General features: G+C 36.5%; 1 protein-coding gene and 1 long non-coding RNA gene across 5 annotated transcripts in view; one reads left to right on the top strand and one right to left on the bottom strand.

The window, feature by feature from the left end:
* The window catches only part of AFG2A (AAA ATPase AFG2A), a 155,083-nt gene that overhangs the window by 67,101 nt on the left and 72,929 nt on the right, over positions 1–15,053 (top strand). Inside the window, exon 15 of one of the 4 annotated variants that reach the window (XM_088132881.1) lies at positions 12,690–12,805. The exons of the other annotated variants lie outside the window; for them this stretch is intronic. Coding sequence (XP_087989007.1) covers positions 12,690–12,761 — 72 coding nt within the window. The 3' untranslated portion in view covers positions 12,762–12,805. Of the gene's footprint in view, positions 1–12,689; positions 12,806–15,053 lie in introns of those variants that run through there. 4 annotated transcript variants of the gene reach the window in all.
* LOC148216866 (uncharacterized) overlaps positions 1–15,053 on the bottom strand; it is a 33,327-nt gene that overhangs the window by 3,591 nt on the left and 14,683 nt on the right. The gene's annotated exons all lie outside the window — the stretch shown is intronic.

Here is a 15,053-nt window from a genome sequence, read left to right as displayed (position 1 = left end):
TTGTACTTAAGGAAATTCCAATTAGAATACTACACAAGAGAAAAAAGTTTTTTTTTTTACAAACTTAAACAGAATAAATTTCCATTTAGATGGGGTAAGTTGAAAGGGATGATGTTTACTTTTAAACAACAGAGATTCAGATTGAACTCTGTGCAGAAAGCAAGAGATTTTTTTGAAAAAATTTAAAGAACTGGAAGAAATACAAATGGAAGTGACAGTGACAGATAAGACCAAACAAATGCCACAACAGCTATAAGACATTGAAGAGGAGTCCATGTTGGCCACTACAGGTATTGACTTTTCTAAAATCTTGGACTAACTATAGATTATAAATGCTTAATCTGGAATATAAATAGGGCAAATGCTCCTCAGAAGAAGAAGAAAAAAATCATTATTTGAAAAAACTAAAGCAAGATATGATTTGCTTACAAGAAACACATATTAGGAAAAAAGACATAAAATATTTGAGTCACAAAAATTTGCAAGAAGAATTTATTTTAGCAGGATTTTAAAAAATGGAGTTGTTTTACATATAAATCCTCAATTATATCCAAAATTTATATTATCCGATAATTATGGCAGATATGTTGGGATGGAAGTTAATCTACAGGGTGCTAAGACTTTGATATTGGGAATTTATGCTCCAAATGAAGATAAAACAACACTTTATAAAGGATTTATCAATAAATTATTGGATTTTATGTATGAAAATTGGTGTCTCCTGGGGATTTGAATGGAGTGGTTTCCCCACAAAAAGATAAAACTTCTGAGAAAAATGACACCCAGCCATCTTCCATGCCCTAGGGAGGCTTAGAACTCTCCGTCTCCTGGTTTCTCGGCCAGTACCTCAACCACTATACCAGTCTGGTTGTTTTCCAAGGCCTTTATGACTACTCTACCAAGTACCAATCTGTCATGTATTTCTTGACAGCTGTTTCTTTTAGTCGATCCTGATTGGCAAAAACAATCCACCATTTCAATATTTTAATTGTCAGTTCTAAGGCCGATTGCTTTATTTACTTATATTAGTTTGGTTGTCTTTATATTTAACCTTAGTCCCATTTTTTCACCTTGCTCCTTAGCTTTCCTCACTACAACTGGCAGATCATTTGCATTTACAGCTATCAGAATAGTGTCATCAGCACAGCACGGGTCATTGATGCTTTTTCCTCCACTTTTAAAATCTTCCAATCCAGCATATAAGTTGAATAAATAGGTTATGTGCAAAGGTTTCACATGAGGACAATGAGATGTTCTGGGATTCCCATTCTAAGTACATTCCAAACTCCCCTTACCATACTCGACAGCCCAGTATCAGTGGTAGAGTCCTTCAAGTTCCTGGGTTCTATACTTTCCCAAGACCTGAAATGGACGTTTAACATCACAGCCATCATTAAAAAGGCACAGCAAAGGATGTTTTTTCTGCAGCAACTTAGGAAGTTTAAATTATCCCAGGAGCTCTTGGTACAGTTTTACAGGGGAATCATTGAGTCTGTTATCTGCTCCTCTATAACTGTCTGGTTTGATTCTGCAACCAAACAGGACAGATTCAGACTCCAACGGATAGTTAAGTCTGCAGAAAGGATAATTGCAACCCGTCTGCCTTCTATAGAAGAACTGTATACTGTGAGGGTCAAAAGGAGGGCAGAGAGGATATCTGCAGACTCTTCTCATCCTGGATATAATCTGTTCCAACTTCTTCCTTCGGGACGGCGCTATAGAGCTCCATATGTTAAAACATCTAGACATCGGGATAGTTTTTTCCCTTGTGCCATTGCTCTGTTAAACACTGTATGATTTGATATGTACTGGACAGTGGCTTCTTCTTTGGAAAAGTTATTTTATTGGGCAGTGTTATTGTTACTGTTTATTAATTTTTGTTGCTATCCAAACGCACTGTTGATCTTGCTGTTCGTCACCGAAGACAAATTCCTTGTGTATATTTTATACTTGGTCATTAAAGTATTTGTATTGTATTTGTATTCCAAACTTAACATGGTCAATGCAATCAAAGGCCTTTCTATAATCAACAAGGCATATATTGACAACTTTTTGATATTCTTTGGCTTTCTCAGTTATCCAGCATGCATCAGCAATAATGTCTCTTCTCCCATATTAGAGAGGAAAAATATATATTGGAACTAGCTATAATAGGTGGACATTACTTTGAACTTATGACATGTTTCGATTAGTAATTGTTTTTCAAAAACAGAAACAGTAGGAATGAACAGATAATTTTCACACTGGTGAGTTGTACAAAGTGCGGTCCTTCAGGAATCAGTGTTGGAACTGATGTCTTTTAAATGTTATTTATTTATTTAAGTTACCAATTACAACTAATATTGATGAATGTTTGCTGCCTTCTGAATCATAGGCAATGAGGCTTAAATACTGGTTGCTGTAAAACCTCATACAAGGGGACATCGCATAACGTAATATTTGGACTGTATATACCACATATTCTGTTAGATACCATGAACATACTATACCTGTGTTGTGAGCCCTGTACAGGATTTCAGTTAGCTTTTGAGTGCAATGCAAGGTGTTGGTTGTGTAGTTTGGCAGCAAAATATCTTCAGGACCACTTTTGCCAACCAGAATCAAGCTGCTGTGCTCATTTGTCACAAGAGAAACTGCTGGTTGTACTTGCTTCCCACAAGGCATGTACTATAGAGGCTCACAGGGCTGCTTTGCCGTGGCAGTGCCTATGCTTTGAAATGGTCTCCCTCTTGAACGGAGGTTAGTCCCACCTGTTTGGCCCTTCCAGGAACCAAAGAAAAGAACTGTTCCAAAGGGCCCGTGGTAATGCCTGATGCCTAGGATCGATAACTATTACCGTGTCTGGTTTTATGATACTATAATTATGCAGTCTTAGTGTGGATGTTTTATTATACAGTATATATGTAAACACCCGTATTCTTGGGATTGTGGTAGGCAAAAAATATAATAAATGAATAGCAGTGTTTTGATTTATATGAATTTATTCAGTAATTTTTTATTAACACAATGTGAATAATGAAATATAACATGGCTTATTTAGTATGCAGTTTGTATAATATGTTGTGCAAACCATTGCTTGTTCGTGGTTTGCTTAGTATCTTAACTAGGCCAGAAAAAGAACCACACTTTGTTTCTTGTTTGCTATCTAATGAAATGAGAAATTTGTGACTATGTAATATCTTGGTGTTTGTAGCTTTTTCTTGCCAAAATGATGACTGAATAACCCTGAACACTGATTTCTAAAAATTAAAAATCGTGCAGGATAAATCTATTTGCAAATGGTATATGGTGTATTTAATATTTGTGCCTCTTAATTTCTTTCCTCTTAATCCCTTTAACTGACATAATTAATAACTTGCACCATAGTGTAGTAAATCCTGTATAGCAAAGGGCTCAATGTAGATCAGCTCTCCTACTCAAGACATTTTTAAACTAAAAAAGAAAAGAAAAGAAAAGCCGACAATGTAAATTATACCAACTTAGCTACTTTTGAAGTAGTAAGTGCTGCATTATTACAAAAGCTGTCTTTGTTCTGTCATTACCCAGGATGAGATTGTTGTTTTATAAACAGTGTTCAGTACTGGGTGCCAGATGAAAGCATAGCCAAGAGATTAGATTACATTATCAAGGGAGAGACACAGGAAGATGTATTGAGAATGGATCTGCTGCTAACCACCAGGTAATTATCAAGGTCCATAATTAGAAAGAGGTGGCCTCTCTTTCTTATGTGTGTTTTAAATGATAGATGTGATTTAAGTGCAGATTGTTTATTTGAAAGGAAATAAAAAACCAGTTTGTTTTTCCTGTCAGTTTTGCAGTAAAAAGGTACAGATATAAAACATTGTTTTGAAATCTTATGTTCAGAATAGTAAGATAATTCTTAGGAAAAGATAGCTGTTATGAAGACTGATCTTACATTTTTTTTATTTTGGAAGATGGTCATTTTTATGCAGTTTAGTTTTATACATGTGTCTTTACAATAATTATTCCCTTTATAAATAGAATAGGAAGAAATTATTCCCTCAAATCCCAGTGCATTACTCTCAGGGAAAGAGGTATAGGGAATCCGAAGGCAAGAACTATGCTCTGGAATTCTTGTATTGCTTTGAATTGGGTAAAAGAGAAAGCATAGACATATATTTACATAGGTGTGCATGAGTGCACACCCACACAAATTCCTAGAGTCTAGATCCTGTGGATACCTCTATAGCAGAACAGTTAAAAATGATTAAACAAAGCAGAATGTCTTCCCAGTGCATCAACATTTTTGTGTCAGGTTCACTAAGCATGTATATTTTGAAATAAATTCAGTTTTGTTTAGTAATAGTAATGTGATGCAATAGTCTCAAAAGAAACATCCTTGCTCTATCTCCCATTATTACTGATTCTCTATTTAATTTGAATAACAACAACAATAGGAAGTTGGCATGCTGCAAAGCAGAAATACAATTACCAGCATGTTTGTTTGAAAGTAGATCCCATATACGCCATACACATTATTAGAAAATAAAAATAGTGGGTGACTGCAGCCCTGTGCTTTATTTGGAAATAAGCTGTTATTTCCAGAAAAAAATAAGGCTGGATGTTAGGAGGAAGAGAGAAGTAGTGGGGTGGCACCCTCCATTTATCTTCTGGTACCCACTATGGTGATGATTATGTAAATAGGCAACCTCCCTGCATAGTATCCACAATATGCGTGCCCATAACCAGTTCTCAAGATTATGACTTTGCTATAAAATACTAGAATCTTTAAAACTGCAACATTGCAATTCCATATATTATTGTTGTGGCATGAGAACCACTGGAACACAATAGCCTGGGGATATAGTTCCATGTAGCTTTAATAGCCTCAGTGAAAGATTTAGATTTGACATGGCTCTTTAGTTTCAATTGATTAGTCCTTGCAAAGTACACTAACATAGGTACATGTGAGAAATACTTGGTTTATTTTACCAATACTTTTCCCAATTGTATACTGTTACATCTAATCATATCTGGGAACTGGCAGTGATTCAAGTGTTTCTCTCTTTTAATGACCCAGAAGTCTGCAAAAATTTGTGTGATTATTGGCTACTGCTTTACATTTGAAACTGAACCTGCCTAGAATTTTTTTTTTTTTTTTGCATATTTCAGAGCTGTTTAATGCAAGTTAATTATTACTGCATGCTTAGGATCCCTGGATAACTTGTCATGGCTAAATTCCAAAACATTAAGTTATAGAGCTGCTTTTTGTTAGCCAGTTAGTCTATGTGGATTACTTCAAAGTTGTTATATAGGACTTGTCTGTATTTGCTTTTCTTCCTTTTGGTGGAAGAATTACAGGTAGTCCTCAGGTTACAACAGCAAATGGGACCGGAACTGCTGTTGCTAAGCAACTCGGTCGTAAAACACAACAACATGTGACCACATCACTTAGCAACAACAGTTACAGCAGTCCCCCTTGTCATCATTAAGTGAGGAACATGCAGGTTGTTAAGTGAGGATCTCACATGACCATGACTTCCAACTTCCTGCTGGCTTCCTCATTGGCTTTGCTTGTGGGAAGCTGGCAGGGAATGTCTGAAATCATGATTATGTGACTGTGGTTCACTGTTTATGATCACATGACCGCTGGGATGCTGGGATGGCTGGAACTACGAGGATGTTGGTAAGTCCCCCTTGATCAGTGCCACTGCAAATTTGAACAAGCAAACAAGCAGTTATAACCTGAGAACCATCTGAAATTCCTTTTTAAAGTTCCATCAAGGTGTAAATAAAATGCCAGATTTTTCACCCTTCCAACTTATTTTTTTTTAAAAAAAAAATCCTGTGATCTCAGTCCTGTCTTAGAAAATACAATTAGGATTGTTAAAAGGTTGAGCTCTTTGTGATTTAACTGCAACAATACATTGCCAGAGCAGAAAAAATAGCCTCTTTAAGTTCTTTGAAGAAACTCTGATGAGCAAAAGGGAACTTTCTCTTAAGGGTGAAAAATCTGGCATTTTATTTACACCTTGATGCAACTTTAAAAAGGAATTTCAGATGGTTCTCAGGTTATAACTGCTTGTTTGCTTGTTCAAATTTGCAGTGGCACTGATCAAAGGGGACTTACCAACATCCTCGTAGTTCCAACCATCCCAGCATCCCAGCGGTCATGTGATCATAAACAGTGAACCACAGTCACATAATCATGATTTCAGACATTCCCTGCCAGCTTCCCACGAGCAAAGCCAGTGAGGAAGCCAGCAGGAAGTTGGAAGTCATGGTCATGTGAGATCCTCACTTAACAACCTGCATGTTCCTCACTTAATGATGGCAAGGGGGACTGCTGTAACTGCTGTTGCTAAGTGATGTGGTCACATGTTGTTGTGCTTTACGACCGAGTTGCTTAGCAACAGCAGTTCCGGTCCCACTTGCTGGGATTTTGGAGGAATTAGAAATATCAAAAACCTAGACAAAAGCTAGTCTTCCTTCCACCTTTCCTTGATTTGTAGTCCAAGAAAAAAAAAGGAAAGAGAAAATGGAATTAATTAATTAATTAATTACTTAATAAAGCAAGACAAAACCCTGGCATAATGCAAGTACAAGAAGCAATATAGCAATGGGAAATCTGTCCATAAAATTGCTCTTGTCAGCAAATTTAGAGGAGGGGTCAATATTGGCCACAAATAATGCCAGGGATACTATTGTGCCTAATATAAGAACTTGACCCAACAATGAAGTTAGGAAGAACTGTAGCTCATGGTAGAATATATGTTTTGGACTCCAGGTGTTCGACTAAAACTAGGGAAATCATGACTGTCCTCACCCATGGAAGCTCACTAACTTATTTTGGGCCAGTCAGTTCTCTCAGTCCAGCTACAGGGTTGTTATACAGGTAAAACTGAAGACAGGAATGCTATGTTGCTCATTTTGAGTTTTGATTATATTTATCTTGACCTTTATATCATATATCTTAATTGCAATTCTGGGTAGTATATAGCAATAAAACCAAACAAAAAGCAATGATTATGGTAAAAACCATGGTAAAAAACATAGAAAATCAAAAGAAACTAAATTTGGCCAATATATCAAACAACATATGAGCAGGGTCAACCAGTAACACTCCACCTCCCAGAAGATGATTCTCTATTATACTGGCCCAATGCCTGGGGGAAGAACCAGGTTATTAAAGTTTTCTGGAAGGCTAAGAGTGTTTCTCAAAGGAAGGTGGGATATAAATCTAATAATGCATAAATAAATACTCCAATCTCTGACATCTCCACATAGAATTAGGAAACATTAGACAGTTGACTCCATATGGTTTTTAAAAGCTTGGCCCTTAGCCTGTTTGAGTTTGAAGGACATGTTATTATCCTAACTTCTTCATCTTATTCATATTGCCAGTTATGTGACTGTTTCATTCTCTGTATAGCCTCCATGGCTGATTCTACTATATTTAGAATAATCCTGAATGTAGAAAGACACAGGTATAGCTTTACATATATGGAAATGAACCACTGCTACTTCTTTCAGCTCTTCCTACCTATTCTTTTTTCAGTAAGACTCAGTGAGGAAGAGTGGCAGGCAAGCAGGTTATTATAAGTGGTAGTCAAACATTTCCACAATATGTTGTGTTCCACTTGGAACTACTAAATTAATTTCTGTTTAAATCGAGATTAGAAATGCAGATTGTAAAGGGGATGGAGAATGGCATCAGTAGTTTTGGAAGTGTCTACCAAGCTGGTCACACGTTTTGTTCTCTGATTGGTTTATCATCACTTCCTTCCTATGTAACCAAATCAAAGCTTTGGTTACATAGAGAGAAGTGGATGGCACAGGAAACTAAAACAAAATACATATATGGATGGGATTGAACAGCTAGGAGGATGAAAGAGGTTAGGAAAAAATGTTGGATGTTACTAGAGATGGGAGAAAAAATCCAGTTGCTGGAACACTAAAAATGTTTAGTGCTATTTGTGTATGTGTGTCAGAGGGAGTTGTACCTCATTTATGTAGGATTATAAAAACATTGTGAGCTACACTTATAGGTGGCTGGCAAGTCCTTAATTAGATGGAATTAACATGCCCATGATGAATAGATTTAGAGGATTAGATTTGGTAGACAGAGTGCCTGAAGAACTATGGACGGAGGTCTGTAACATTGTACAGGAGGCAGCAACTAAAACCATCCCAAAGAAAAAGAAATGCAAGAAAGCAAAATGGCTGTCTGATGAGGCTTTACAAATAGCTGTGGAAAGAAGGAATGCGAAAAGCAAGGGTGAAAGGGAAAGATATAAGCAACTGAATGCAGATTTCCAGAGAATAGCAAGGAGAGATAAGAAGGCCTTCTTAAATGAACAATGCAAAGAAATTGAGGAAAACAATAGAATGGGGAAGACTAGAGATCTCTACAAGAAAATTGGAGATATGAAAGGAACGTTTAGTGCAAAGATGGGCATGATAAAGGACAAAAAAGGCAGGGACCTAACAGAAGCAGAAGAGATTAAGAAGAGGTGGCAAGAATACACAGAAGGACTATACAAGAAAGATCTTAATGTCCCTGATGTCCACGCTGGTGTGATCACTGACCTTGAGCCAGACATCCTAGAGAGTGAAGTCAAGTGGGCCTTAGGAAGCATTGCTAACAACAAAGCTAGTGGAGATGACAGTATTCCAGCTGAGTTATTTAAAATACTAAAAGATGATGGTGTTAAAGTGCTGCACTCAATATGCCAGCAAGTTTGGAAAACGCAACAGTGGCCACGGGATTGGAAAAGGTCAGTTTACGTTCCAATTCCAAAGAAGGGCAACGCCAAAGAATGCTCAAACTATCGCACAATTGCACTCATTTCACATGCTAGCAAGGTTATGCTCAAAATCCTACAAGCTAGGCTTCAGCAATACATGAACCGAGAACTACCGGATGTACAAGCTGGGTTTCGAAGAGGCAGAGGAACTAGAGATCAAATCGCCAACATTCGCTGGATCATGGAGAAAGCACGAGAGTTCCAGAAAAATATCTACTTCTGCTTCATTGACTATGCAAAAGCCTTTGATTGTGTGGATCACAACAAACTGTGGCAAATTCTTAAAGAGATGGGAATACCAGACCACCTTACCTGTCTCCTGAGAAATCTGTATGCGGGCCAAGAAGCAACAGTTAGAACCGGTCATGGAACAACCGATTGGTTCAAAATAGGGAAAGGTGTACGACAAGGCTGTATACTGTCACCCTGCTTATTTAACCTATATGCAGAGTACATCATGAGAAATGCCAGGCTGGAAGAATCACAAGCCAGAATTAAGATTGCAGGGAGAATCATCAACAACCTCAGATATGCGGACGATACCACCCTAATGGCAGAAAGTGAAGAAGAACTAAAGAGCCTCTTGATGAGGGTGAAAGAGGAGAGTGCAAAAGCTGGCTTGAAACTCAACATTAAAAAAACTAAGATCATGGCATCTGGACCCATCAATTCCTGGCAAATAGAAGGGGTAGAAATGGAAGCAGTAACAGACTTCATTTATTTGGGCTCCAAGATCACCGCAGACGGAGACTGCAGCCATGAAATTAAAAGACGCTTGCTCCTTGGGAGGAAAGCTATGGCAAGCCTAGATAGCATATTAAAAAGCAGAGACGTCACCTTGCCGACAAAGATCCGCATAGTCAAAGCTATGGTTTTTCCAGTAGTAATGTATGGCTGTGAGAGCTGGACCATAAAAAGGCCGAGCGCCGAAGAATTGATGCCTTTGAACTGTGGTGCTGGAGAAGACTCTTGAGAGTCCCCTGGACTGCTAGGAGGTCAAACCAGTCAATCTTAAAGGAAATCAACCCTGATTGCTCATTGGAAGGATCGATAATGAAGCTCAAGCTCAGATATTTTGGCCACCTAATGCGAAGAGAGATCTCTTTGGAGAAGACCCTGATGCTGGGAAAGATTGAAGGCAAAAGGAGAAGAGGACGGCAGAGGATGAGATGGTTAGATAGCATCACTGAAGCAATGAGCATGAAACTGAGCAAACTCAGGGAGGCAGTGAAGGACAGGAAGGCCTGGCGCAATATGGTTCATGGGGTCACGAAGAGTCGGACACGACTTAACGACTAAACAACAACAAACATGCCCATCCTGAGAGAAAGTTAATGTTTTAGACTTTATTAGGCCTGTCATGTTACATACATGTGGTTTGATTTTTGTTCATTAAGCAGGTGGCTTTTCCTTCAATAATGGCACCAAGATCCATGGTCACAATGAATTTTCAAGAATGCTTTTATAAATTCTGTAAAACAGCTACTTTTCTTAGAACTGTGCATCTGCATTTGCTGAGTGCTATGCTTTCTATTTTTTCTTGATATCTGGTGGTGCCAAGGTATATATGAAAATGTTAGAATGGCCAAAAATTGCTGTACTTGAATTGAGTACGAATTTCTTTTCTTAAAAGCAGAAAGTTGTTTACAAGCTTTTAAATCAAGCATAATCACTTAAGGTCTTTCTTGCAAAAGCTCAGTTGAAATTAAAGGGAGTTTAGAAATGAAATTCACAAACGTAAACAACATACAATAGTCCTCACTTGATGTCCACAATTGGGACCAGAAACTCCATTGTTAAGCGGCACGGTTGTTAAGCGTGATGTCACATGACTGGGCCACTTAGTGACAGCAGTTCCGGCAGTCCCGGTTGCCAACATTAAATGACACCACATGGGTCATAAAGGGGGACTTCATGTAGCCATTACTTCCGACTTCCTGTCAACTTCTCCAATGACTTTGCTTGTGGGAAGCCAGCAAGGAAGGTCACAAATTGTGATCCCGTGACCATGGGACACTGCAATGTCATAATTGTGGGCCAGCTGCCAAGCGACCGAATTGCAACAGCCACAACTATGAGGACCGGTCGAAAGTATCACTTGTTCAATACTGTTGTAAGTTTGAACGGTCGCTGAACAAGTGATAGTTAAACGAGGACTACCTGTATTAAGCACATATTTAAAATGAATGTTTATAGATAACCTAGTACAGTATGTACTAAAAACACCTTTATTAGACTAGCTAGTTTACAAAATAATAATTAAACCTTTTCATTAAGCTGTATGAAATCAAGGTATGTTTGGAATGAAAATGTGGTTGATGTTCATACCATGTCCAACAGATTACATTCTTAGGTTGAGAGTTTGTATATATGCAAATTTGATGTTTTCTGGTGCTGCAGTAGTGTTATTTGCAACAGGACTCTCCTAACGTTGCTGAAAAGAAATAAGTAAATTAATTTAGAAGAATATCACTGCTCTAAACCAGCAAATATTTGTGCATATATGGAACATTATGATTCATAGACATGAACAGGAATCTTATGTCTGTAATGAGGATTTGTATCATGTCCAATATTTATTGAAAAACTATTTTGGAGCTCCTTAACACTTAATATATTGTACATTTTGACAGTGGATACTCCTACAGGGTTTTACTTAGCTTCATATTAGTAAAATATATTTAAACATTGCTTAAATCAACAGACATCCAGGAAAGTTTATAATTTCTATAGCAAGCTTTGGGTGATAAACAGCTGGTGATCAACTGATATAAAACAATAAAGAAGTAGTGGCTGTGGTAATTGTTGTGTTGTCTATGTCTCAGGAAGAGGTGTGGCTGTCTTTTGCCTCAAGTAAAACTGATGACATGGTCTGATAGACAAGTGCTATACAAAGACAGAGGAATTTATAGGTACCTGAAGGCAGTACAAGCTGATGATGAAACACATATTCAGTGCTAGACAAAAATTCAGTGAAATGAAATTTTACAACAGCTTTGTGTCTGCAATAGAGCTTCTGAAGATGAAATTCCACCAAAACCCCTTAGATGGTAGTAATTTATAATTTAGTTGTGGTTGTGGTGCCATACTGACATTCACAAACATAAACAAATATTAATTAGAACTCAACTGCAAATTTCTTACGGTTTTCTTTAGTGACTGTGGCACCTTTTTTATTGCAGTCTTTATGTTTGCTTGGTAGCTTGATTTTCTTTCTGTTAAATCATGTTAATATATCAGTAACATCAAAGCATATTTTTAAATAACTTCCCTCTACTAATTAGAGAAGAAATTGGTAAGATTCCAGTTTTGAACAAGTATAGCAATCTTACACGTTTCTTCTGTAATAAGTAGTGTGAAGATTCTGCATGTTTTACAGCATATACAAAAGGCCATTTGAGGGAATTAACGAGAAGTATACTTTTATACTTTATTGCTAAAAGCAAGTATGAGTAAAGAGTAGAGATAAATTTTTATTCAGAAAGTTATAAAACCCAAGGGAGGGATTGAATGTAATACAAATTAGGTAGTATGATGGTCTCATGGTGGCACCACTATGCTTCATGGCTGATGGTCAAGCCCTTAAGGCATTTATTCCATGGAAGGTAGACTAGGATTCACAGTTTAACAGGTTCTAGCTACTTGCATCAAGTTTCTTTGTTTTGACACTTTATGTCATTTTCTTAGGCATTTTATTCAGTTTGTATATCATTATGTTGTAACAGCCATCCACATCCAACATAATTTTCTACTATTGATCTTCAACATTCTGAATGGTGTAGTAGTTTTCTTCAACGTTTGTATAAAAAGAAAATAATATTTTATTTACTGTACTTATAACCTAACATGATAGCTTGGATCTTAACCTTTTTCAATTCTACTTAAGCTTGTTCTCTCTCCCTCTCCCTCTCTTTTTAAAAGAATCCTGTCCTGAAGTTTGGAAAGTCATGCAGAATCATCAGAGAAATACATTCCCACGTAATCAAACATTAACAAGATAAATTGGATAAATTTCTGATATCAAGGCTTCAGATGCTGTTTTAATATTAAGATGATACTGTTTTCTTCCCATCCTGCATAACGTTTATGTACTGTGTAAGGTTTAACTTCAAAGCTATTATCAGCTCTGTATTTCAGTAGAAAGTGCTATGCAATAATAATTTTCAAGTTTGTTCTTTTTGTTGGAGAAAAAAAAATCTCTGAAATGGTTTAGACCTAATTCCAAGTGATTAGGTTTTCATTTTCTTTTTGTATGTCATTGTTTAAATTCTGCTGTTTTGACATGTTCTGTCCTAGAGCACTACCTGTTTACAATTCAGTATTTCCATTAGCTTAAGGCCCAGCTAAGTTGATCCTGTTCAGTGTTAGTAAATGCCTTGCTTTTTGACAGATATTGCAGAAATACTGTGATGGATGTGACAACTTCAGTCTTAACGTGGTAGTGATGAGAGAGGATGTATACCTTGTCATCTGTTGGTAGATGTACAATTCATATTTTAGTACAAAAAGGTCTATGTGTGGTTTCAAAAGAAAATTCTGGTAGTCTGAGTTCTCAAGCCACTGAAAATTTACTTGATGGGAAGTGCAGTGAAAGGAAATCTACTGTGATAGTGTATTGATAGATGCAAAGTATATAACATTAGACCCAAGACTTTTGTGTTTTCATGACATTAAAGGAAGGGCTCCAGCAGAACTTCCAAAAGGCAAATGTGACTTGTATCCTAAAAAAATAGTTGTGCACTTTGTGGTAAATGTTCCTCAGGCCTCTACATGAAAATCTCTTATGAAATAAAGGGCACCATCTTCTGTCTGTATTGTATCTGTTCCCATTTTTTGCTCAGTGTCTTATCAGTCAATGCAGATAGTAGATAGTAGATCTCTTTGATAGGGTTGGTGGTTCAAATTGATCTTCACATCTCGGGTTAATGCCATTTTATTTCTTTTAGGAATACTTGGAAACTCCTGTTATTTCTCCTCTGTTCCAGCACTTTTTGATGTTTTGTGATATTTTAATTAATTATTTTAATTAAATAAGCAAAAGCTGTTTATCCTGATTTATATTTAGATTATGTACTATTTTCCATGTGTTGCTTATATTTCCATTTTTTTAAACCCCAGACATATGACTAAACATAGCTATAAACAAGAATGGCAGCAACTTTTTGGGATTGCTTTTAAAATTAAATATTAGCAAGTTACAAGAGGGTTCAATCCCTTTTTTTTTTTTTTTAACAATTGACCTTTATGCTACTGTAGCTTACTCTGACCCTATCTTGCAAGATACACATTTATTAATCCTACAAATACTTTTTTTCTTTCATTTTTGTGGATTTAAGTAACTGATAATTACTTAATGTATGGTGCCTAAGTAATGGTTGCACTAAAATTATTATTGAAGTTAATCACAGATTGTATGGAAATGACCATTGGCCTTTAGGAATAAACTGTAGCAAGACATGGAATCAAGTGCTCCTGCTTCTCTGTGCGAGTGGATGGAAGAGTAAAAGATTTCATGTCCAAACAATACACACTGTTTTTTTTAAAGATATCTTTGTTAGCAACAAAATGTATGTGCATAAATCAGGGTTGTTTTTTTCAAGTAGATAGCCCTTTTTATTGCAAACCATTAACTCACATTTTCCCCAGGTCTGAATAAAGTGGGAAGAAACTCATTCTTACACATAATCATTTTTTGCTCCTTTCAACAAATGTTCATGCCTTGCAATATATTAAACACTATCATCTACCTTTCTTCCAGCATTTGCATATTTGAAAATTTCTCCATCTATTTTCCTATCTTTAGTAGAATCTCTAGGATGATTCACAAATTCATCTACTTGATATAATTTATCAGTATTTAAGTATAACTTGCAATTGTTCACTCCACTTTTCCTGATAACCATAAGTACATTATGATACGTTAATTTTTATATCCAAACTCCTTGTTGCATTATACAGTCTATCTAACATTTGCTGAAAATGATTTAGATTCTCAGCCAAAAGGAATTATTTTCATACCAAAGTACATGCTTACAGCATTCTTAGTTACTGAGCAAAGATATAGCATTTACACACATGCTAAACAATTCTCATAGCTACTCCAAATGCAAATTATTTTAACATTCCTCCAGTTCACCATCTAAATTTGCCACCTTACAATTTTTCAACTTTCTCACAGCAGCTGTAGCTTCCTTTTCATAATTTTTTTTCTTGGACATTGACATTTATAGAACAATCTTTTTCTTTTTATACATATTATACGAGTATCTTTCTTTCACCTTCATT

Source organism: Python bivittatus, unplaced genomic scaffold (assembly GCF_059951505.1).
Source record: "Python bivittatus isolate LINGU-HERP-01145 unplaced genomic scaffold, Pbiv_v1 ctg000070_np1212, whole genome shotgun sequence".
Taxonomy (NCBI): domain Eukaryota; kingdom Metazoa; phylum Chordata; class Lepidosauria; order Squamata; family Pythonidae; genus Python; species Python bivittatus.
Note: the sequence above shows the minus strand (reverse complement) of the source record. Positions and strands in the feature narration are given on the sequence as shown.